The sequence below is a fragment of the Notolepis coatsorum genome (assembly GCF_963971535.1).
Source record: "Notolepis coatsorum genome assembly, contig: SCAFFOLD_1182, whole genome shotgun sequence".
NCBI classification, from domain to species: Eukaryota; Metazoa; Chordata; class Actinopteri; order Aulopiformes; family Paralepididae; genus Notolepis; species Notolepis coatsorum.
Genome location: NW_028172312.1, coordinates 27,501 through 54,103, shown reverse-complemented (window position 1 = coordinate 54,103; position 26,603 = coordinate 27,501). Strand labels below are relative to the sequence as shown.

The 26,603-nt window shown below is 46.1% G+C and overlaps 1 protein-coding gene across 1 annotated transcript in view; it reads left to right on the top strand.

Annotated features, from left to right (window-relative positions):
• Positions 1 to 315: 315 nt before the first annotated feature.
• LOC311248077 (sodium/potassium-transporting ATPase subunit beta-1-interacting protein 4-like) overlaps positions 316 to 26,603 on the top strand; it is a gene marked incomplete at both ends in the record, with an annotated part of 43,877 nt that continues 17,589 nt past the window's right edge. The window contains one exon of the mRNA XM_084339033.1: positions 316 to 516. Within this exon, the coding sequence (XP_084195159.1) occupies positions 316 to 516 (201 nt within the window). The remainder of the gene's footprint in view (positions 517 to 26,603) is intronic.

The window sequence follows — 26,603 nt, the reverse complement described above, 5'->3', positions numbered from 1 at the left end:
TTATTTGTATGATTGTATTATTGTGTATGTGAAACTTTGTGACCGTGGCTACTTTCACACAAGCTACATGTGATTACATGTGATATTAACGCAAGAGCAACATTTCACAGTTGAAACCATGAAAATGACATGCGTGAAATCATGTCGATCACGCGTGAAGTGTTCCAAAAACACCTCTGGAAAGCGAACGCGATTGTTGTGATTGTTCACAATAGATCCCCCCCCCCCCCCCCATAACAGTCATGTGTTTCCTATGAAATCAGAAGAATTCCTTACAATCATCATGTCTGAATAACACACTGTTTCACCCTCCAGGACAGCGACCTGCTGACGTTCAACATCTCGGCACACCACTCCTGGTGGAGTGAACACGGGCCGGGCTGCGTCAGGAGAGAGATGCCCCCGACCCCGGGGGTCCGCGCCACAGACAGCCACTCCTACATCAGCGTCATGGGCTGCCTGCTGGATTACCAGTACATAGAGGTGGTGCACAGCGGCACGCACATCCTGGTTGCTGTGAGTACAAACACCAGGTCCACACGCCTGCACACACACACACACAGTCACACACACACACACACACACACACACACACACACACACACACACACACACACACACACACACACACACACACACACACACACACACACACACACACACACACACACACACACACACACACACACACACACACACACACACACACACACACACACAATCCTTACTCTCCCTGACCTGCCACCCTGCATATCCAACACAAACACATTCAACATCAGGTCTGTAGGGCAGGGAGGTAGACTGTATTTTAAGGTAGGTATACCGTCATGGATCTATGCAAAGATATGCATTTAAATACTGTATATAAAAACATGACAGTTGCCCCCTCTCCCTCCGCTCGCTGAATGAAAGATTGATCTGTTGTTTTTTCTGGATGAGTCACTGAATTCATCTCTTTTTATTTGCTGACTGAGTCACAGACTTGCCAGCTGTTAATATCCACTTTATTCAGCCTTGGATTACCACACTACATATATGCACGCACGCACGCACGCACGCACGCACGCACGCACGCACGCACGCACGCACGCACGCACGCACGCACACACACACACACACACACACACACACACACACACACACACACACACACACACACACACACACACACACACACACACACACACACACACACACACAGTATTTGAGAGAGGTATTTAGAGGAGAGGTCCCGGGACCCTCCCAGTCATTCAGGTCAAACACATGCAATCATAACGTGCAGGTTCATACACGTATACTTCAAAAACACAGTCACTTTACACAATCGCAGTAACTATGCACACACACAAGGGAGTCTGATCCCTAGTTGATACAGCATGTGGCAGAGGGAGGGAGGGAGGGAGAGAGAGAGAGAGAGAGAGAGAGAGAGAGAGAGAGAGAGAGAGAGAGAGGAAAGAGAGAGACACACATATACAGAGAGAGATAGAGATAGACACACACAGAGAAAGAGAGAGAGAGGCAGAGACAGAGACACAGAGAGAGACAGAGGAGGGGGCAACGATAGAGAGAGAGAGAGAGAGGAAGGGGGTACAGAGAGAGAGGGGGACAGACCAAGAGAGAGAGACATACAGATAAAGAGAGGAAAGAAGAAAGAGAGCTATTCTCAGGCTTATCATTCCAGCCTCAGACCGTACCATTCACCCTCATCACCCCCACAGAGAAAGGCAATAAAACATCTGACCTCACCTCACACCCTTGACTCTTTCATCCACCCCCATTATCCCTGACGCCCTTCCTCGGGGCGCTGGAATGGTTTATTCCACACACACACACAGACTCTACACCCCCTGCCCACACTCTTGAGATGGTATTGTCCGCCCAAGCATTCTATGGCATCTCCGTGGGAACAGCTCTCAAGGGGAAGAGGGGAATTTGCTCTAAAATCAGATTGTGTCTCATATGGCATCTTTTGGAAAAGGGTCATTTGAAATGTGTCTGCAATCTCTTTGGTTTGGTCTTCTATCCTTTTTTTTTTTTTTTTCTTTTTACTGTGAGAGATGTCAGAAGAAGAGGGGGAAGATAAAAGAGAGAGCGAAAGGGAGGGGGGGGGGTGGTGTTGGAGCTGTGTCTCTTTTTGTCTTTGTAAAAGGTTTTTCAAGGTCACAACGAGAGTCCATTAAATATTTACTGTGGGCTCCAGGGGGGGCGGCGTTTCATTAAGATGAATAATGTGAATCCGTGGGCCAGTAATATGGTGTCATACTGTCTCCAGCCAAGGTTCCAGTCAGGTTCCAGTCAGCTTCCAGTCAGGTTCCAGTCAGGTTCCAGTCAGGTTCCAGTCAGCTTCCAGTCAGGTTCCAGTCAGCTTCCAGTCAGGTTCCAGTCAGCTTCCAGTCAGGTTCCAGTCAGCTTCCAGTCAGGTTCCAGTCAGCTTCCAGTCAGGTTCCAGTCAGCTTCCAGTCAGGTTCCAGTCAGGTTCCAGTCAGGTTCCAGTCAGCTTCCAGTCAGGTTCCAGTCAGGTTCCAGTCAGCTTCCAGTCAGGTTCCAGTCAGCTTCCAGTCAGGTTCTAGTCAGCTTCCAGTCAGCTTCCAGTCAGGTTCCAGTCAGCTTCCAGTCAGGTTCCAGTCAGGTTCTAGTCAGGTTCCAGTCAGGTTCCAGTCAGGTTCCAGTCAGCTTCCAGTCAGGTTCCAGTCAGCTTCCAGTCAGGTTCTAGTCAGCTTCCAGTCAGGTTCCAGTCAGGTTCCAGTCAGCTTCCAGTCAGCTTCCAGTCAGGTTCCAGTCAGGTTCCAGTCAGGTTCCAGTCAGGTTCCAGTCAGGTTCCAGTCAGCTTCCAGTCAGGTTCCAGTCAGGTTCCAGAACTGTTGTTGTCGGCCGGTGAGGTGCAGTGTTCTGTTGCACACTGTTAAATACACCACACATGGTACTAGGTCACAGTATTAGATTAGATTCGATTCGATTCGATTCGATTATTCGATTAAAATGTATTGTCATTATACAGCACAAGTACAGTATAACGAAAATAAGTTTGGCATCCAACCAGAGTGCAAATGTAACAGTAAAGTGCAATAGTAATATACAATGTACAGGTGATTAAACTGGTATAGGCATTTTAGGCATCAGAGAGAAAATCTTCGTCCAAGTACATTCCAAAATGCTGACGACAGCGTGAGACATGATGATAAACCACACGCCAAAAGGAAACCCAATGAAGCTGTAGGACGGCATTGGAAATCGAAAAAGGCAGTTTGATGAATAAAATATTAACTCATTGATATTGAAGAGACATGCTGCCTCCTTGTGCAGTCAAGTATTTCACAGTGTGTTTAGTGTAACATCAAGAGGCTCCAGCTCGTAACAATGCATTCATAACATCTCCACTGCTGCAACACTATCCTCTATGGTAACAAATAAAGTCCTCAATAAACTGCTCACCAGTACATTTACATTTAATCATTTAGCTGAATGCTTTTATCCAAAGCCACTTACAGATTGTGAACAACATGTCAGCAGGAGGGGTACATCTCTGGCAGCTGAAGGTCAGTGGCATTGTTCGTCAAATAACATCGAGCTTGAGTGTTACACTCTTGAGTGCGTAGTAGTATAGACATATTAGTATGATAGGTAGTAGTATAAGTATAGTAGCATAGTAGTGTAGACATATTAGTGTGATAGGTAGTAGTATAAGTATAGTAGCATAGTAGTGTAGACATATTAGCGTGATAGGTAGTAGAATGAGGCCATGTCCAGACTAAACCGATTTCGGTCGTATCAGTCAAAGTATTTGATCGTTTGCACCTTTCATCCACACGGAACTGCATTCTGGGAGCCTGAAGACGCTATTTTCTGAAACCGGCTTCCAGAGTGCGCAAATCTGAAGATGCTCCCCTTGCGTCGCCGTCTTTACAAGCGATACACGTCTTTTCCTGAACCGATTACGCGATAGCCCACCTCTCCCTTAACCTGCATGTGCAAACTCAGCAACATCACAACAACAATGGCATCGTACAGAGTAGTTGCGTTCGTGTTACAGAAGCTATTGAGCTTGGTCGGGCTTTTACAGCTAAATGTACTGCCCCTGTACTACCACCATCGACAACAGATTGACATCTCCCTTAATCCGCATACTGTGCAAACTCAGCCAACATCACAAGTAGTAGCCAAGCACATACTGTTCCATAGCATACGCCTTCAGTTGATCATGACAAATCCTCTCTTACCTTGACGATTAAAAAGCCTCCATAATTTAGTAAATAGTATTCCCATGGCTGGTGTTGAGCTGTAGCCATCCAGCTAGCATTGATGCTATTCAATGCTATCAACATTAGCTAAATAGCTAACCAACTAAATACAATATACAGTGGTATCCTGAGGTAATGTTAAATACAGACAACTTTTGCTACAATAAGACAGTGGTATCCTGAGGTAACGTTAAATACAGACAACGTTTGCTAGTCGAAAGGACTGGACACAGGGACAAGTTAAACATCAATCAATTAATTTAATACAACACAGGTAGTTTGAGCTGCGCGCACCATATTATATACGGCTTTGACACATTATCTCTCTCCTGCCGATTAAAATCCTCCTCATCATCGATTGCCTAGGCTGTAGCTGCATTTTGTGCATGTGAGCCGCGGTCTCTCTCTCTCTCTCCTCTCCTTTGGAAACTAACGTTTACGTTAGCTCAAAAGCACAGAACCGGACGACACAGCAACAAACAACGATAACACTTCCGGTCGGGGTGTTTCAAAATAAAAGAGCGACATCTAAAACAGGAAAGTCATTTATTTTGTACATTTGTGGCACGCACTTATTTCTTGAGACGTTTTCGTTTTTACGGAAAACCTTTTTTAAATGAAAACGAAATGAAAACGAAAAAGATCTAAATCGTTTTCGTCTGGACATGGCCTGAGTACAGTAGCATAGTAGAGAGAGAGAGAGGAGAGTGTCTGTCTTTACTGAAACGCGCTATGTAAGTCGGATGTATTATCATTGTTATTATTTTTATTTCCTCCCTGCGACACAAGCTAATTGCTGTGGTTCCCACTTTTACTGTTAACTGTTCCTACTGTTACACTGTTAACTGTTCCCACTGTTACCCTGTTAACTGGTCCTACTGTTACACTGTTATCTGGTCCTACTGTTACACTGTTAACTGTTACTGTTATACTGTTAACACTATGATCGCCGCGGACGAGTTTTCACGTCATTCCGAGCCATGCTCATTCTGCCGAAGACGCCGTAACTCGTCTTTGATGTCAATATTTCAAAAATCTGTCATCGAAATCATATTTCCTTTCCGGAGCCCTGAGACACACTGCTGATCTCCTCTCAACTCTCTAGCGGTTCAAGAGCGCCATCTGGTGGCCGATCGGCAGATCGCCAACCGGATATTAACCTTTAAACCGGTAGTACTCATCCATATGTGGTCCGGCCACTCGCTATAGCTCCCGCGACTCCATCTTGAAACACTGGATAATAGATCGCTCGCCCTAACTCAATAAACAACGTTATTTGGACGTATATACTATTATACAACCTGGAAATGGATCGGGCATTTCTACATCCCATAATAGAAAAAAATCTGTTCCACGCTCATCTGCCAGCGGCGCGAGGAAGCCACGGTAAGATTCAGCGTTATTTTCTAACGTATTCTATACTAACTGATCTGATGAACATATGACCCACTCTGGATGAATCATCTAACGCTGCCCACAGAATTATAAACGATCCCCCGCCCATCCGGTCAACATCAGATGATGCGTAGAAACTTCTAGAAGTACGTCCAGTTGAAACTTTTTATCTCGCACAGATTCCTACCAAACTGTATTTGATCATCAATATAATGCATTTAGGGCTATAAATCACGTTCTGAAGAAAGCTGCAGAAAACGATAAAAACATACTTATACTTTAGACCATATTTTAGTATGAATATGTGAATGAAAAAGTTTAACGTTGCTACACCCTGAACAATACATATAGGACATTGAATGGGCCATAATAATGGCAATTTAGCAATAGAATTTAAAAAGTTATAGCCCTGCAAAGAAGGGGAACTTCTCCATAGACAAATAGAGCTGGCGAGGGATGGTAAATTATGAATTTAACCCATGGTGATTAAAGTGTTAACTGTTCCCACTGTTACACTGTTAACTGTTCCCACTGTTACACTGTTAACTGGTCCCACTGTTACACTGTTAACTGTTCCCACTGTTATATATATATATAACCAAGTTCTATGAGTTATGGTGACGCTCAGCATCATACTGCACTGTACTTCACTACGCGCACGCGCACTGAATACAAAATTCCACCATGTACCTTTACATCCCAATATTCGTCTGGCCACACCCCCATCCGCTTACCTTCATAAGCAGGTGTGTGGTCACCTACTCGCCTCCTTCCCAAACTTTCACCACAAGGCGAGATCAAGGGCCGCAGCGGCGTCTGATGCTGAGCGTCACCATAACTCATAGAACTTGGTTATATACATAACCTTACGTTCTATTTCGTTATGGATCTCGCTCAGCATCATACTGCACAAGGGAGGCTGAGCGAGAGCCATAGCCCGACAAATACACCCCGCCGAGGCCCCCCACAACCATCAGACCGGGGAGGACCGAGCCCCCCCGACCCTCCCTAATGGAGGATACCCCCCCTATTGGAGGCTTACGGGAGGGAGACGGATCCGACCATGCGAAGAGGAACTCAAGCAACCCAACGCACAGGGTGAGCAGACCGTGGCTTGACCCCACGACTACACACACGCACAACCCGCATGCCACCAGGGAACGAACGGAAGGAACAACCTCGTTACTGCCCCCAAAATCACGGGGTCAAGAGCAAACCCAACCCCGTGGCAAGGCTGTAGCAGCGGAGCGCGAATGAAGACCCAGACCCACCGAAGGGACTGGATCCCCCGGAAAAAGGGGGCCTGGAGAGGTCAATGACGCCAGGCATCAAGACCCCACCAGGCGGTCACTCAGTGACACCACCCCCCACATCGCCAGCGTATATCGGATAAGGCCCCTCCCAGAGCGGGTCCCCCCAATAGCACACCGCCTGGCACACTGACCCTGCAGAACAGGCAGTCAGCATGGCCGTAAGCACTCAAAAAGGTTAACCAACGGAAGCAGGCAGCGCACCGGGGAAACCAGGCAGCAGGCTGTAACCTGAGCCTGGAGCACTGCGGACGAGACAGGCGCCAAAGGAGTCAGCTGAAAACAGCCCCCCCCGGCGGAAGGGGCGTATGCTGGCGTTGTTGATCACCATGACAAAGCCTCCATAAAAAAAACCCACCCAGAGGGGTCGAGGCAGAGAAGGCTGACACGATTGGCAGACGTCATGAACGTGCAGGGGCACACTCAACCGGGCAACCCGGGAGTTGACACTGCTCCAACATACCAGGGAATCAACTACCCTCTCGGTACAGACGGTGGTTGTTCCTATAACCCCTCAAGAAAAAAGGGTTATCCCAGGCCTACGGTATCAACGAAACTTTACTTCAGACCGGGCCCGGCGGCTCGGGAAGCACACAGGGGGACCAGAGGAGGTCCAGAAGACCACCCCAACAGCCCCCTCTTCGCCATGCGTGAGAGAGGAGCGAAGAAAGGAGAACCAGCCCCTTATGATAGTGCCAGGTACAAAAGAGTACCCAACAAGGGTCTCCATAACGCCTAACCCTGTGACACCCGGGCCAACCCGGCATTCTTCCCCCTAAAAAAAGCCCAAGTCCCTCAGGGTACCAGAACAGCAGATCTGCATCCCCGGCGGACAACGGGTTAACTGACCTGGACCAGCGTGACCAGAACCAGTCCCGTGCCCTAACCACGCCGACATGCCTACTCCAGGAGAAGGGGCAGATATGCATGTTGATCTAAAACATGAAAAGAGGGCGCCACCCAGACGGGCCCGTTTGAACCGTGCTCGGTGGCCCACCCCAAGGGCGTGAGACCCCTCTACCTATGTTCTGATCTATTCCGTTAACATCCCCCAGATATGAACGAGAATCCGTCGAGACCCGTAACAGGCTCTCGGAAGAGGAAAAACCCCCATCCCAGTTGCTTTATAAAAACGCCGTTTTAACAACAAGCAACCAAGGCGTACTAGCCACCCGCATGATTCTCAACAGAAACACCCCGAGCTAGCACTATGCATGCGTCGGGACACAAAACACATCAATGAACAGTCTAACCAGACCCCACATTGATCCCGCAAGGCGCCTGGGAGAACGACAAGAAGGGTGTGGTGCTTCATATACTCCACACTCAAAAAAGAAAGAAACACCGACTGACATGAATCCCACTTGACGCAGCCGAGGATAAAAACTGTTAAATTTTTTATATCCCGTCATCCCTACCACAGAGGATAGATGGAACTCCCCAGAGAGACTTCCCACGTGAGCCATAGACGACGTGGCAGCCGTCTGACTCCACCGGCGACATCGGGAGGGGGAAAATGAGGTTGGAGCACGGAGCGCTCCTCCTGCATCTCTCTGCACGTCGAGGTCATCAACTGCAGGGCCGTCCCGAACAGTCCAGCATTGGAGAGGGATGCCGTCAGAAGTGGAACTCTCTTCTTCTCCGGCACACGAGCCTGCTCCAGCCAAAGGTGGCGCTGGGTCAGAGTTGCCAGGGCGCGCACTTTCCCAGCGGCTATAGCCTGCGGCTGAATCAGATGCAGGATGGCTCCTGCCGACTGGGCGAGCTGGTTATGTTGTGCATCACTCAGCTCCGTGCCGCCCGTCAATATCCCGGACATGAATCTCGCCAGCTGCGCGATGTTAGACGCGGCAGCTAGAGATTGTGTTCCGGCGATAAATGACTGGTCGCTCCAATATGCCAACCGCCTCGCCGATTTCCCTTGGGGAACCGGCTTCCGTAATGGTTCCCACACCACCTCCGGACAAAGGAGCGCGGCCATCGGCCTATCAAGCCGTGGCATGCCCTCCTTCATACCGTCGACCAAACCCGCCACCCGCGTGAGTGGCACGTAGGCAGGAGTAAGGCCTATGATGTGGGAGACCACCTGGCCTTGACGGACATAGGCCGCCATTGAGGGGGAAAATGGGTAGACAACGTCCACCCCTCTCACCGGGCGACGTTGCCATAGATGACCTATGAGATCATCAGGGACAGGAACAGGCAGTGGCTGCGGTAGCGGCACGCCGTTTGCGACTGCCGCCGCCGCCATGAGCTCGGGAAACAAAGCGTGCAGTTCTCCCTGCAGACTTTCCTCCACCGAGCCCGCATCCCTCACATACAGCAGGCTACTACTGGTCAAGGAGCCACACTCCGATGTGGCTGATAGCAGGGCATCCCGCCGACGAGTCAGAGGTTCTTCCCCAATGTCTTCGAACGAGGCGCCCCAAGGAGACATCTCACCCCCCTCCAGTGTTACCTGGACAGGCAGGGAAGATGTCTCCACCGGGCCTTCAAATAAGAACCCGTCCGCCTCTATCATGTAGTCCTCTGTTTCCATCGGGCATGCAGAGACCGACGCATCCTCACCTGGCTCCAGCAACTCACCAAAACCGGGCCGTTCGCATCTGCAAGCCACCATCTTGCGAAAATTTGCGTCTCAAATCCCCCGCAACCAAGGGAACCGGCCGCATAACAGCGGACGATTCCCCGGAAGCAGAGGAACCAGAGCCGGAACCAGGCCATCTCACAGGATACGGCACTGGTGCACCGGCTCCTTGGAGAGGAAAACTACCCATCGGGCGCCTACCGGGCATGGCTGCCGACCACGAGAGAGGTCTCAGCCCCGCTCCAAGACACACGACGGAGGCGGAAATGGAGAACCGCTGGTGAAGAGTAGCGTTGCGAGCGCGACTCTCCGAAGTAGACATTATGACTTCGTTTTTTTCTATCGAAATATATGAGAGAAGAAAAAAACAAGCAACAATGTAAACACGTCTCAACTTTCTTCAGCTAACAACCTTGTCAAGTGTGGGATCTACCGAAGGCACTTCCTTGTGGTGAAAGTGAAGAAGGAGGCGAGTAGGTGACCACCAGTGTTGGGACTAACGCGTTACAAAGTAACGCGTTACAGAAACGAAGTTACTTTTTGCCGCAACTAGTACTCTAACGCATTACTTTTGAAATTCAGTAACGCTACTTACGTTACTGAATGGTTCGTCACTGCGTTATTTGCGTTATATACGGCGTAGATTGATAGCGAGCGGTAGTGATTATTATTATTATCCTCATCCCCACCCGCGTAGAATGATACGAGGCGAGTCTGGCCACTGGCCAATCAGAAGTGCGCAAGAAATGCGGCTACGGAAAGAAATAGACCCTCTCTATTGTAAACAAAACAAACGCTCGCTATGAATCTACATAAAAAGAACGCAGTAACAAACTAACAAACCATTTAGCAACTACTTGGAGAGATAATTAGGGCCTAAATGACTAAATGTAAATAATTAATATACAACATGGAAACGAGATAAAGAACATGTTTGAGGCGCTGCTGGAGTCAACTGGACTAACGTAACGTTACTACATCTCAACCACCGCAGACTTTGGTGAGTCAGTGCAATGTGTTCACTGAAACTCAAGTTGATCAACGGATTTTGACTGTACGAAATCTGCCAGGGAATCTCATAATACTAATCAAACAATATAAATATAGTCCTTTCATGCACAATTGATATCCTAACTATTCTAACGTTGCAATGCTTTGATTGATATCTTAAACAACGTTGCAACTTGCAAGATGGTGAATGAATGAATGAATGAAAACTTTATTTAACAGATTGCAGAATGGGTACAATACAGTACGGCTCAATACATACAATTGTTAAGGGGATGCGTGCACGTAGTGAAGTACAGTGCAGTATGATGCTGAGCGAGATCCATAACGAAATAGAACTGTTCCTACTGTTACACTGTTAACTGTTCCCACTGTTACAATTCACTGAATTCTTTTCAGACCTCGTGCTGCAAATTGGTATGGATTGTACCAGAATGTTTCATAGGACATTGATTAAAAACTATCGGCTCAAATTTGACAATTGATGGCTTATTTTGAAGGTATGAATCTGTAAAAAAGGAATATTCTGAGGAGAAGCTCTTCAGCTTAGACCCCTAAGGGTTGTTCCTACTGTTACACTGTTAACTGTTCCTACTGTTACACTGTTAACTGTTCCTACTGTTACACTGTTAACTGGTCCTACTGTTACACTGTTAACTGGTCCCACTGTTACACTGTTAACTGGTCCCACTGTTACACTGTTAACTAGTCCCACTGTTACACTGTTAACTGGTCCCACTGAGAGAGAGAGAGAGAGAGAGAGAGAGAGAGAGAGAGAGAGAGAGAGAGAGAGAGAGAGAGACACACATTGGAAAGAAACAACCCAAAACCAGAGCAAATTGAAATGCTATTTGGCCCTAAACAGAGAGTACACAGTGGCAGAATACCTGAGCACCGTGACTGACCCAAAACTAAGAAGATCCTTGACTAGGTACTAGGCTTGGGCGGTATGACGGTATATCAGGGTATTTAGAAATCCCGACGGTATTGAAAATCAATACTGTCCGTCACCGTCAAAATCACAGATGTGCTTCAGTTTCTATAACAGTGAAACAGAGTTTTGAGTGCAGTGCACACACGGAGTGTAGTGCACACACGCGCCAGCAGAGGGCGAGACCGCTCTAGTGGAGCGAGTGGGTCACAACGGTGTTCACGTTTTACGGTAATGTTGCGACAGTGCTGTGAAAATACTGTAAAGCGTTGTGACGAGAGTTGGTGTGTGTTGTTGTGGAGCAACTGGTGGAGCAAGCAAATAATCCGTCTCTTATTATATGTGAACTAAAGAGTACAAGGTTTACTGTTCTGAAGGGCCAGATTAACATTGAGAATCTACGTTTTATTGTTTTATATAACTTGTATATTATTTATATATATAAGCTATATCCCTTTAAGCCTCCGTTTGAATCATAGCATTATTCGCTTTCCTCATTGGATAATGCCCTTGACGTCGGCGGCGCCTAGAATCGCGCCCCTGAGACAAGTTCAAAGACGAGTCTGGACAAGTTGAGACATGCCTGGGGCCAGCGCATTGATTCCAGACAAGAGCTTCGGCTGCGCACTAGAGAGCCCTCTAAGTATATATATATTGTGGAAGGTGCAAACAGTAGCAGTTCGTCTAGCAAGCAAACGCAGTTCGTACCGGTTCGACCTAATGCAGTAACGTGAAGTTCGTCTGGAGTAATGCAGCAGCAGTAGTTGAACCTAGCGTATAGCAGAGTCAAGTTCGACCTAACTTAATGTGAAGTAAAGAGTCGTCATTTAGTGTGAATCGTATTACAGCAGTTCGTTCGGTGTGCAGCATTAACAAGCAGTTCGTTCGTTTAGTAACTAGCGTGAACCTTAGCAAGTGTGTGTGGACTTAAAGTAATTAGTGCCAGCACACGAGGTGGGCCTAGTAGCAGAACTATTGGACATGTGCGCATTGGAACCTACCGCGGCGATATTGTAGAACCATTATTGGTTGGATTATAGTGATTGTGGAAACGTAGTACCGTGGAGAAGAGCATCGTTAATACCCTCGTCGTTTGGATTTAACTACCCTGAAGATTCTACATCGGGCTAGCTTCGTGGACGAAGCTGGCTGGCTATCATCATTGCTATCGGGCATTGGATTACAGCTATTACCTTGCTACTGAGCACTTGGATTATAAAGACCGGATCCGTATGAGAACCCCTTTTCTTCAAGTGAACAGCCTGAGTATCCGTACATTCTTCATTCCTCTGGAGCTTACAACTCTGGGAGGATATCACCAGTCTCCAGCTGTACCCTCGTTTTGCCCCCCTATATTGCCATCCCACGCCAGGCGGCGTCTGGTCTAGTATACCTAGCCTAGGAATTATTCATTCCCACTGACTTTGCTACTCTCTGACTTTCTAATATCATTCGCCATAAAAGAGCGACCCAGTAATTACCAGTTGTATCTTCTGCATAATAATAAATACTGTAAATGATATCTCCTTGTCACCGTGCCATCTATTTGAGTGTCTGCCATAATTAACTGTACTGTCTGGCAAGTAATAATAATAATAATATGTAGTAGTGGTCAGGGCCGCCTGGGAGAAATGCGAGGCCCTGTGCGAGATTTAACGCGAGCCCCCCCCCCCCCCCCCCCCCCCAAGGTAAAAAAAAAAAAAAAAAAAAAAAAAATTATATATATATATATATATATATATATATATTTTTTTTTTTTTTTTTTTTTTATACAGTCAACATATTCTTAAATAATAGCGCTGCCCGAGGCGGGGCATGGTACAGTCAACATATAGCAAAAGAGAGAGCGAGAGAGAGCTCCCGTTCTACAGTCAATATACAGTGTACAGAGAGAGAGAGAGAGAGAGACACATTGGAAAGAAATTGAAATGCTATTTGGCCCTAAACAGAGAGTACACAGTGGCAGAATACCTGAGCACTGTGACTGAAGATCCTTGAGCACAGCCTAGCCATCGAGAAAGGCCGCCATAGGCAGACTGTGTGTGTTAGAAAGAGAGAGAGAGAGAGAGAGAGAGAGAACATGTGTGTTTGTCATGTGTGTGTGTGTGTTAGAGAGAGACTATAGCATGTATGAGAGATTCAAAAGGACAAAGATCAACACTTAAATCCAACAAGAAGAGGGTCAACAGAGAAACCAAAGCAGCAAGGAGCCAATGGCCGACATCAGCTAAATAGGCTAGCCAGGTACTGTGACACCAGGCCACGTGACACACACAACGTGGCTACACAAACGACCATTCACACACAGCACATGTCGTATCTCCAAATGTTGTGAAGTAGCATATGTTTTGCCTGGAAAAAAACATCGTTATTAACAAAACATTCGGGAGGGGAAGGAAGGAAGAGTGGGGTAATGTCATCATGACATTTTCATTAATCCAAGTTACCTGCACGATGAACGCTGGGCGAAAGGCCGCAAGGTCTCCACGTTGACGAAAGGCCTCTCGCTGGCGGGACAAAAAGAAGCTATGGCCACTGGCCAGAGCCTTGTCATGGTGCAGGCCCGACTACATCTTCTGTCAAAGGGCCTGCTATTCTCAAGGCTAACTGATAGCATCAAACGAACGTTCCCAGCTGACGCTAAACAGCTAACTGGCTAACAGTTAGCTCACACAGTTAGCTACTAGTAGTATTAGCTAGACCAGTTTGGCTCCAAGAGAGAAAGAGAGATAGGGTCAGGTGACTCAGATCCACGGCGGGTACATAATCATAAGTTGACTCACCATAACGCAGTATCAACGTGGAAGGATACTTTCTTGGCCCCACGGTGTAATTTCGGCGTATTGCTGCCTAACAGATTTATCTGCTCACAAGTTCTCTTCTCCTTCTTTTGAAAAGACATCCACTCGCCTCGCCTGGTTAGCTAACGCTAGTTAGCATTTAGCTAAGCTAGCTACTAGCCGACATGGCTATACCGAAAGGCTCCGGCCATTTGTCCCGCTAGCGAGAGGCCTTTCGTCAACGTTCCTTGGTTGGTGACCGACCGACTGATAATGACCGACCTCTTTCTTCGTCTTGGCTATTGGGCATAACTAAGCATAGTCAAAAGCTGCACGCGCGAAAATGTCAAACGCAGCCGACTCACGCTGCCGGAGTACTGTCTACACATGATGTCTTCTTCTTCTTCAATGGTTTAATGGCAGATCGCAACACATGATGTAAGTAAAACCACTCCCTTCGTTGAAACCAATGCTGCTGCAGAACCCCAGAGGCTGAGCTCCAATAGTGAGTATGTCTGCAGCTGCAGGACTGCAGACCCAGGAACAAGTCAGACACATTCTACAAACGTGTCTAATGTGAAATATATAAGCATATAAGCAAAACTAGATTTTAGGTCTGTGATGAAAAAGGGCCTCGCGGGAAGGGGGGCCTCGCAAAAAAAAAAAAAAAAATAAAAAATAATAATAAAAAAAATTAATAAAATTTTTTTTTTTTTTTTTTTTTTTTTTTTTTTTTTGCGAGGCCCCCCTTCCCGCGAGGCCCTGTGCGACCGCACTGCTCGCACACCCCCTGAGGCGGCCCTGGTAGTGGTTTAATCTATCACAATCTTTAATACAGTCAGGGTTTTGTAACCCCTCAGTTACATTTACACAACAGCCCCCACCCGCCTTTTTTTTTTCTTTTTTTTTATCCACTTTTTCTCCTATTTTTCTATATTTTCTCCCATCCCAATTTCGTATCATCCAATTCAACCCTCCCCTGTCACGGACGCTGTTTCTTGCCTCCCACAAGCCGGCTGCAATGTGGACTAAGTCATACATAGCACAAGTCCCCTCCGGTACTTGAGGTAACAACAGTCGCATCTTTTCACCTGCGCAGCTCGATCTCTCAGTGGCGAGGAGTAACGCGTGGGAGGCTCACGTTGCCCCCGACACTTCCTGATTCTACTGCGCAGGCGCACCAACCGACCTGTAGGAGTCGCTGTCCACAACGCCCAATCCCCACCCATCAGTTTCCCACCCCCTAATACGGCCAATGTGTATTAGTACGGACGACCAGCTAAACTGAAAGCAAATGTGGAGAACTGGGCTCGAACTGACAAGCCCAGCGTCTACAGCATTTCGTGGCGAGCGCCTTGCCCACTACGCCACGTAGCCGCCCTTCCCCCACCCGCCTTTTTATTGTATTTGTACCGTCCTGTACTATCCGCTGTCAGCTGTTTATCTCTCTCTGTGAGCTACTGAGCTTGAATAACTAGCGTTAGCTCACGTTAACTAGCGTTAGCTCTGCGGCTAATCTTAGATTACCCTGAACTAAATCAATGACTAGGTTATAAAGCATTCGAGTAGTTTTCACTGCACATAGAAGTAGCCAATCATCACATTTACCTCTACTATCACATCTACCTTTAGAAAGGTGTTAAGGTCAATACAAACAAATTAAGAAACATGAACATATGCACGTGCGCGCACACACACACACATACACATACACATACACATACACATACACATACACACACACACACACACACACATACACACACAGCATAATATGTTGTTGCGGCAGGCGATGTTTTCCTCACTTCAGAATTGTGCAATTCCCTGGAAAATCTGGGATGGGCGGGATGTGTGTATAGGTTGGTGATGTCATGCAAGACCTGGAAACCTGCGTCATTCTATCATTCCTCTGCAGACTTCCTCTGCCCTCTCTATCACAACACATCTGCTGTCTCTCTATCTTTGTTTTCTACTCACCTCCCTCTCTGTCTGTCTCTCTGTCTTCTACTCACACCTCCATCTCTCTCTCTCTCTCCTCTCTCTCTCTCTCTCTCTCTCTCTCTCTCTCTCTCTCTCTCTCTCTCTCTCTCTCTCTCTCTTCTCTCTCTCTCTCTCTCTGTTTTCTACTCACACCTCTCTCTTTCTCTTTGTTTTCTACTCACACCTCTCTCTCTCTCTCTCCCCAGCACTCAGGGACCCTCATATGCAGACTATTAAATTCTCTCTCTCTCCTTCTTGTTCTGTCTTTTTTTTTCTTTTCACATCTATATCTCATATATATATCTTAGGGGGCTTTCTCACTTGCATTCGGGGTCGAATCAGCTCCGCTCCGTCCTCGCTCCGACCTTGGGTGCGAACTTCCCCCTCCCTCTCCCCCTCTAGTTTGCGTACACACTGCAGTCTTGGTGCGCTCTGGGTTTTCTTTACGGTTTGCGTTTTGAGCGTGTAAGTTGCGTCTCTACAATTCGTAGCCGCATTTCTGCAGACCCCTCTCTGATTGGTTGAGGCCATTTCTGCAGACCCCTCTCTGATTGGCCGAGCGCGCGCATGCGCATGAGCCGCGACAAGCTCCTCTAGCCAGGAGTCGAAACTCCGTTAAGCTCCAGAGAGAGGGCTGAAAACCCACAGTTTTCTGATGAATAGCCCCAAAACATGGAGGTCGCGAACGCAATTTATACGCATGGAAGTATTGATTACGCCATAACGAATCATTAAAAAAAGATACCGTTAACTGGAATATGTTGTGTGTGCCTTTACACATATGTTGGATAGGATTATGTAATTGGTTTGTCATTAAAAACCAATAATAATCGCTCGCCGGCTTCGCTGACCAGAGCTCTCTCAGATTCAAAGTTTTAATTGCAGCCTGGAACATACATGTTTCGGAACCAATGTGTAACTAGACAGTTACAATATAACATTTATATTAATTAACCCAGTTAATGCCTTAAGAGAAAGAGTCTGGTGGTCAATTGCTACGGAAATGTTGTGTCTTACTAATAATAACAGATTTGCGTATAACGTTATTTCGCGTGACTTCGCGTTTATTCATAACGTTATGCACATTTCACAACACAGCCAGCTGTCAGAAACTGTACATTGTAACGTGTTATTTCGCGGCCTGCCCATTTGATGTTCCCAAATCATATTCAGAAAGTTATTATTAGTAAGACACAACATTTCCGTAGCAATTGACCACCAGACTCTTCTCTTAAGGCATTAACTGGGTTAATTAATATAAATGTTATATTGTAACTGTCTAGTTACACATTGGTTCCGAAACATGTATGTTCCAGCTGCAATTAAAACTTTGAATCTGAGAGAGCTCTGGTCAGCGAAGCCGGCGAGCGATTATTATTGGTTTTTAATGACAACCAATTACATAATCCTATCCAACATATGTGTAAAGGCACACACAACATATTCCAGTTAACGGTATATTTTTTAATGATTCGTTATGGCGTAATCAATACTTCCATGCGTATAAATTGCGTTCGCAACCTCCATGTTTTGGGGCTATTCATCAGAAAACTCGGATCCGGGATTCGGCTCCATCCGTCGGGCAACAACTGTGGGTTTTCAGCTCTCTCTCTGCTCCCATCCGTCGGGCAACAACTGTGGGTTTTCAGCCTCTCTCTCTGGAGCTTAACGGAGTTTCGACTCCTGGCTAGAGGAGCTTGTCGCGGCTCATGCGCATGCGCATTGCGCGCGCTCGGCCAATCAGAGAGGGGTCTGCAGAAATGGCCTCAACCAATCAGAGAGGGGTCTGCAGAAATGCGGCTACGAATTGTAGAGACGCGTGTAAGCTCCCGTAGGCGATGATGTCACTCTCTAACGTCAACACAGGAAGAGTTTAACACACAGTGGTGGAAACTGGATGCTGATATAAAGAAACAAATAACCAATAAATATGAAGTTATATTTGAACCTCTGTTGTCAAGCCTTGTCAAAATAACCCACCCCCTTTTCTCACGAATGGACTGGTTGGGCACCACTGGTCTATATAAATAAATGCATTCGAACAAGAAACCAATGTATAGTAGACATAGCAATGGCAAAAAAATTGCCAGGCCTAATGCGAGCCAGGGAAGTCTTGTGCTTGTAACGTGGCTTCATGTTTTCATCCACTGAGCCGTGAGGCTCCACATGCTTGTTTGGTTGAGGTCTGAACTCGCCAAATTGCCCATAAATATCGTTTTTGTGGGTATTGTCCAGTTGTTGCTGTATGTTTTTATCCGCCCAAAATTCAAGCAAGCATGCACTACGCCCCCCGCTCCCACTGGCACGCACCCGAAACCACCTATTCCAGCGGTCCAGGTTTGGAGCGAATCAGCGTCCCCGGTGACGGGAGGGAGCGTTCTCAGTAGGACGATCACACCCTATTTTGATGCAATCGCGCTGTGATTCGACCCCGAATGGTTAGTGAGAAAGCCACCTTATATTCCCTCATATTCCCCCAGCGTTCTGAAACTCATCACTTCACTATATTGACTCTCTCTCCCTTTTCGTCTCTCTCTCTCTCTCTCTCTCTCTCTCTCTCTCTCTCTCTCTCTCTCTCTCTCTCTCTCTCTCTCTTTCACTCTCTGTCTTTCTTTATTAGCTGCAACCAGCAGCTATATAAGCCATTCTGTTTGTTTGTTGGTCGATCGGTCGGTCAGACGCTCCACAAAATTCCCTCTAACGGCCACAGTTTACGCCCTAGGTGGCTGAAACGTTGCATGGAGGTCAAGTGTGTGTGTATGTCTATGTGTGTGTGTGTGTGTGTGTGTGTGTGTGTGTGTGTGTGTGTGTGTGTGTGTGTGTGTGTGTGTGTGTGTGTGTGTGTGTTCATGCCAATTGGATAAAAGGGGGCATGGCGATGGGAGTGGCCTATCTCAAAAAGGTGCCTAACTTCTATTCACATAACATAGTCAAAGGTGGCAGCTATAGTGAATTCATGCTTGTTTTTTGGTGTCTCTTCTCTCTGTCTCTCTGTAAGATTCTCTCCTGCGTCTCTCAATGCAGTTCAAGGTGCTCTGCTGTGTTGACCTGAGTGTTACACCAGCAACACTGCCAAGTCTCCCAAGACACAATCAGAATCAATCAAATATAGAACAAGAGAAAAACAGTTTCCCCATCCTATTGTGTATGTATCTGTCTTTCTCTTTCTTTGTGTTTGTTCCACTACATCGTCCGTGACAGTTCTGGGTTGCTACATGTTCAGCGCCCATACGTCTCACCCTGCACCCGTGAAGCACCAGAACATGCACACGTTAATTATTGTACAATACCAGATGGGAACAGACATAATCAATAAATCAAATGAATAAATTAACATTTGATTAACGGTTGTCACGTTACATCTCTGGCAATGGTATTTTCTAACCGAATATTCATTGGCAATGCAATTGTTGTACCTTAAAAGCATCAAATTGATTTAATATAGTCATATAATGAATTATGAAATATATTTCTACCTCCTTATACTGTACCTTTCATCCATCTCTCTCTCTTTATTTGTTATTTTTAACCAAAACTATGTTTTATGAAATGTCTATTTATCTATCATACAGTAAAACAGTAATAGAGACTCCATTGCTAGCTTCACACATCACTATGCTGTCACTTGAACTTCAAAACACATCACTATGTTGTCACTTGAACTTGAAGACATCACTATGCTGTCACTTGAACTTGAAGACATCACTATGCTGTCACTTGAACTTGAAGACATCACTATGCTGTCACTTGAACTTGAAGACATCACTATGCTGTCACTTGAACTTGAAGACATCACTATGCTGTCACTTGAACTTGAAGACATCACTATGCTGTCACTTGAACTTGAAGACATCACTATGCTGTCACTTGAACTTGAAGACATCACTATGCTGTCACTTGAACTTGAACACATCACTATGCTGTCACTTGAACTTGAAGACATCACTATGCTGTCACTTGAACTTGAACACATCACTATGCTGTCACTTGAACTTGAAGACATCACTATGCTGTCACTTGAACTTGAACACATCACTATGCTGTCACTTGAACTTGAAGACATCACTATGCTGTCACTTGAACTTGAACACATCACTATGCTGTCACTTGAACTTGAAGACATCACTATGCTGTCACTTGAACTTGAAGACATCACTATGCTGTCACTTGAACTTGAACACACATCACTATGCTGTCACTTGAACTTGAACACACATCACTATGCTGTCACTTGAACTTGAAGACATCACTATGCTGTCACTTGAACTTGAACACATCACTATGCTGTCACTTGAACTTGAAGACATCACTATGCTGTCACTTGAACTTGAACACACATCACTATGCTGTCACTTGAATTTGAACACATCACTATACTGTCACTTGAACTTGAACACACATCACTATGCTGTCACTTGAACTTCAAAACACATCACTATTGAAAGATAACAGTGTTTCTAGCCTTTGATAATTTAATCCACTCGTCACCTGCTGCTCCGTGACTTGCCTCCGCGTTGTGTCATTTTACTTGGATATCTCATTAGCTGTCTCACACTGTATCAACCCCGTTGGTACATCCGTAATCAGAAGAAAACGACACTGGCACTGTGATCTCTTTCCTTAGACCATGATGTTTATTTTCATAAACATAGCTTCGTACAAGATGTAACCCATTCTGTAATGTCCTTGAACAGTCTTTGAAGAAAAACTAAATTCATTCTTCTCTACCGTCTCTTTTATATATATATATATATATATATATATATATATATATATATATATATATATATTAGTATATATATAATATATATATATATATATATATATATATATATATTTTTTTTTTTTTTTTTATTTTTTTTTTATCTTTTCCCCCCTCCTTTTTCCTCCGTTTTTCTCCCATCCCAATGTTAGTCGTTATGCCAATTCCCAATCCCCTTCCTGGTCATTGTGCACACTACCCCCTACAGTCGGTCTGGGAGAGTGGAGGCTATCACATGCTTCCTCCGACACACGTGTAGCCAACAACCGCTTCTTTTCACCTGGCAGCGCGGACTCTCACTGAGAGGGTGTAACGTGTGGAAGGATCACACTACCCCCCTTAGATCTTTTCCTCGCTGAGCAGGCGCCCCGACCGAACTGTAGGAGTCGCTGTTTACAACGACCAGGACCCACCCACCAGCTTTCCCACCCCTAACACTGCCAATTGTGTTAGTATGAACGACCAGCCAAGCTGGTAGCAATGCCGAGAGCTGGGCTCGAACCCAGCGTCTCCTGCGTTGGTGGCGAGTGCCTTGCCCACTACACCACCTAGTCGCCCTTTCTCTACCGTCTCTTATGCTATTAGTCCAATGGTTCTGAGGCCTCGTCATCAGCCAAAACCTCCCCTGTTAGCCGAAGCTAGCGATGACGTGGCATCGACGTGGCATCGTTTCAAAGTCTCTGATCAACGCGTCTGCTCGATTCCGCCTCGTGTCTTAATCTGGCCTTCTGAAGACCCCACAGCTTACCGTCTTCAAGTCTCGCGATGTCGAACTCTCTCGTGACTGTTACTATGGCAATGGCACTTTTGACCCAAATCACTATAGCAACGGCGATGTTGATATTACCGCACCTCTTACCCCAAAACAAACGCTGTGGCTTGGTAATGCACTTTCTCAAGATCGAGTAACCTTGACGCTGTGGCTATCAGCTATGCTGTCACTTGAACTTAAACTTCAACACATTTACATTTACATTTAGTCATTTAGCTGACGCTTTTATCCAAAGCGACTTACACGTTCAACACACATTACTATGCGGTCACATGAACGTGTTGCTGTCTGTTTAAATAACCATTAAATACTTAGGTAGGGTGTGTTAGTGGAAGCTAAGTAAAAATTCCATGAAACGTATGATGACTTTACATCTTAAATGGATGAATATTGATGATAGAGATACAAGGTATAATGCAAGGCAGTCGTTTCCCTGAAGGGTGTATTGGAATCTCAGCTCATTTCTCTGTGGCAGCTTCACCGCAAAATCTAGCAAATAACTTTTTTCAATAGCGTGTACTTAAATGAAACTACTTCCGACTGGGTTTTCTTTGAAGTGGAGGAAGTTACCACATACTTGCTGGTTGGTTAGTTGGTTGGTTGGTTGGTCGTTTAGTTGGTTGGTTAGTTGGGTGGGTGGGTGGCTGGTTGGTTGGTCGTTTGGTTAGTTGGTTTGCTGGTTGGTTGGGTGGGTGAGTGGCTGGTTGGTTGGTTGTTTGGTTAGTTGGTTTGCTGGTTGGTTGGTTGGGTGGGTGGGTGGCTGGGTGGGTGGCTGGTTGGTTGGTCATTTGGTTAGTTGGTTTTGCTGGTTGGTTGGTCGTTTGGTTAGTTGGTTGTTTGTTTGGTTCGCTGGCTGGTTGGTTGGTTGGTTGGCTGCAGGGAACAAAATAAGTACCCGCCAACCGCCAATGGCGCGCAGATTTAAGGTTTGGCGACTAACAATGAGAGGTCAGCTAAAAAATTTTCAGCATTTCAGAGTTTGCGGGGGGGTTTAAAAGAAATCCACCTGCGAGACAAAGCTTTAATTCTTGTTTTTTTTAAGAGAGGGAATTAACATCCAACTAAAAACGACAGGTTCTAAGCTTAATTTTGAAGTATATATTGTGGGGGTTTGAAAGAAATGCAGCCCAGCACGTGCGCACGCACACACACACACACACACACACACGCACGCACGCACACACACACACACACACACACACGCACGCACACACACACACACACACACACACAGTCTCATTGAATGTGAATGCAGCTTAGATGGCGCTGACTGGAGTTGCCTAGGCGGAGAGCACTGCGTCAATGGATCACATAACATGAAAGGGACCCCCCCCCCCCCGGATAATAACGAGTATAACAAATATCTGTCCATCTCATTATCTGTGCTTTCCCCAATTCATATTGGATGAATCACTCAGCTTCTTCTTCTCTCTCTCTCTGTAGCTTTCTCTGTCGCCTGTATATGTTTTCTACTGTTCACATGAATATATGCTGGATACTTCAATTCAAGCATAGAAAGAATTTCTCAATGAAGAATATTTTTCAGGGTCGGTTTCTTTCTCTCTCTCGCTCTCTCGTGCTCTCTCTCTATCTCTCTCTCTCTCTCTCTCTCTCTCTCTCTCTCTCTCTCTCTCTCTCTCTCTCTCTCTCTCTCTCTCTGTAGATAGTTCTCAGCTAGGTTGTCTTGTTTATCGCCAGGGGGCTTGGCTGTGGGGGTAGATGATGAATAATCGGCCCTGGATGATTCGAGGAGGTCCCCCACTGGAGGCCTAAAATGGACTGACCCCTATGATTACAGCTTCGGGCTGTGGGGTGCGGTGTGTATTAGTGTGTGTTCAATTTCATTCATCAGAGAGGGAGTGACTAATGAAAATAGCAGCCCCGAAATCCCCCATCAAAACAGACATGATGGCCTTGATGGCTTGTGCAGTCTGTACAACCACTGCTATAGTACAGTGTATGTTTCTTTCTCTGTGTGTGTGTGTGTGTGTGTGTGTGTGTGTGTGTGTGTGTGTGTGTGTGTGTGTGTGTGTGTGTGTGTGTGTGTGTGTGTGTGTGTGTGTGTGTGTGTGTGTGTGTGTGTGTGTGTGTGTGTGTGTGTGTGTGTGTGTGTGTGTTCGATGCATTGTTTGAGTCTATTAAATGGATGATTGTGCCTGATAGCCAGCTGTATGGGTTTATCTGTGATGTGATTGTGTTTATGTTATGTTATGATGTCTTTTCCAAGTCCTGTAACCGGTCAGAACAGTCAAATACTCAAAATCAGGCAGTGAAATGCACCATGAAACAACTATATTTTGGTAATGCACAAAATAGAGTTTTTAAGTATCTGCAACAAAGGATTATGAAGATCCCAGGATTAAAGTATTTATGAAACAGTTCTGGGGCAGCGTTTGGTTCTGCTGGATGGAGCCGGCTGGCGAAAGGAGGAGAGAGGGAGAGAGAGGAATGGAGCAGAAAGGAGATTGTGACAAGTCTACTCACAGAACATCATACAACATTACTGCTTCCCATTAAACTTCAAAGGCTCGCCTCCAAGAGCTTTAATTGTTAATCTGTTTAGTTGGAAACTGGAGTTTTTTTTTATTAATTTGACTGTTAAAGAGGCTCTTTTATAACTTCTGTGAGCTCTCCTTCACAAGAAAGAGAGGGGGAGAGAGGAGAAAGAGAGGGGGAGAGAGGAGAAAGAGAGGGAAGGACAGAAGGAGGGGGTTAGAGGAGGATGTGCATATTTTAAAGAGCAAAAGAAGAACAATCAAGATTAAAGGCAAATATTAAAGATTAGACAACAAAGTTGGTGTTTTTCTCAACTCCTTGTTGCATAGATAAATGATGTGTCTCTCTCTGTGTGTGACATGTTTAACCTTCAGTCTTGGAGGCTGTTTTGGTCCAGACAGACAACCTCTCAATCCTATCCCTCAAGAGTCAGTCAAGCCTTCCATAAAAACGACATTTCCACTTTCCACTCCATCCACGTTGTTATGGTTGTGGACAGACAGCATGTGGGGACGTGCAGGGCTTTCTGATCTCTGCAGGTAACCTGTTAGCTTCTCAGGAGCACTTCTATAATCACTGCCTTCTGTGGACTTGATTGATTGCTGGCTGGTAAATTGATTGGCTGGTTGGTGGGTTGGTTGGTTGGTTTGCTGGTTGGTTGGTTGGTTGGTTGGTAGTTTAGTTGGTTAGTTGGTTTGCTGGTTGGTTAGTTGGTTGGTTGGTTGGTCGTTTAGTTGGTTAGTTGGTTGGTTAGTTGGGTGGGTGGGTGGCTGGTTGGTTGGTCGTTTGGTTAGTTGGTTGGTTGGTTGGTTGGGTGGGTGGATGGGTGGCTGGTTGGTTGGTCGTTTGGTTAGTTGGTTTGCTGGTTGGTTGGTTGGGTGGGTGGATGGGTGGCTGGTTGGTTGGTCGATTGGTTAGTTGGTTTGCTGGTTGGTTGGTTGGGTGGGTGGGTTGGTGGGTGGCTGGTTGGTTGGTCGATTGGTTAGTTGGTTTGCTGGTTGGTTAGTTGGGTGGGTGGCTGGTTGGTTGGTCGTTTGGTTAGTTGGTTTGCTGGTTGGTGGGTTGGTTGGTTTGCTGGTTGGTTGGTTGGTTGGTTGGTTGGTTGGTTGGTCGTTTAGTTGGTTAGTTGGTTTGCTGGTTGGTTAGTTGGTTGGTTGGTTGGTTGGTCGTTTAGTTGGTTGGTTAGTTGGGTGGGTGGGTGGCTGGTTGGTTGGTCGTTTGGTTAGTTGGTTTGCTGGTTGGTTGGTTGGTTGGGTGGGTGGGTGGGTGGCTGGTTGGTTGGTCGTTTGGTTAGTTGGTTTGCTGGTTGGTTGGTTGGGTGGGTGGCTGGGTGGGTGGCTGGTTGGTTGGTCATTTGGTTAGTTGGTTTTGCTGGTTGGTTGGTCGTTTGGTTAGTTGGTTGTTTGTTTGGTTCGCTGGCTGGTTGGTTGGTTGGTTGGCTGCAGGGAACAAAATAAGTACCCGCCAACCGCCAATGGCGCGCAGATTTAAGGTTTGGCGACTAACAATGAGAGGTCTGCCCGCCACCTGGCGTGTAGTTCATATCGATACTCTTATTTTGAAAAAATCCTGTGCAGGTCTCATTTCCGCCCCAAGCGCAGCTCCAGTCATAATATCTATGGCTCCGTCAGCTAGCAACATTCGGTTCATATGATACTCTTATTTTGAAAAAACCCTGTGGCAACTCGACGAGTCATATCCGCCCAGTCCGTGCTATTGTCTGCGGCGCAGGTCGGTCAAGCAGAGGAGCAGCTACACAGCAGTGCGGCTATTTTGCAATCCGAAATAAGTCTGTGGTGTTTTTTTTTCTCACAACGGGTCAAATGCATCTAACACGCTTTGCATCGTCGCCATTCCTTTATGCCCACATCGCCCGAAATGAACGTTACATTAGCGTAAGCTAACAAGCAGAGGCAGAGCCATAGAGAACAGACAGTGTGGACTGGGGAAAGGGTGTGTGTGTGTGCATGCGTTTGGAAAGACGACAAAGTCAGTCAGGAGTATATTATAGTAAACTGAGGATTACTGAGGATGGACAGATAATGTTGATATTCAAATATAAAAAAGTTTCGAGAGGAGTGGAAGTTTGAAGACAGACTAGACTACAATATGATGCGGGGGTGGTGAGTTGAAACAGTGTGAATGAATGAAAACTTTATTTAACAGATTGCAGAATGGGTACAATACAGTACGGCTCAATACACACAATTGTTAAGGGGATGCAGACCAGAGAAAGACTTTCGTCTTGTTTACATCAGGGTCCCCCATTGTGTGTGTGTGTGTGTGTGTGTGTGTGTGTGTCCCAACCGACCCCACTTTTATGTTTCAATAAATTATTTGCATT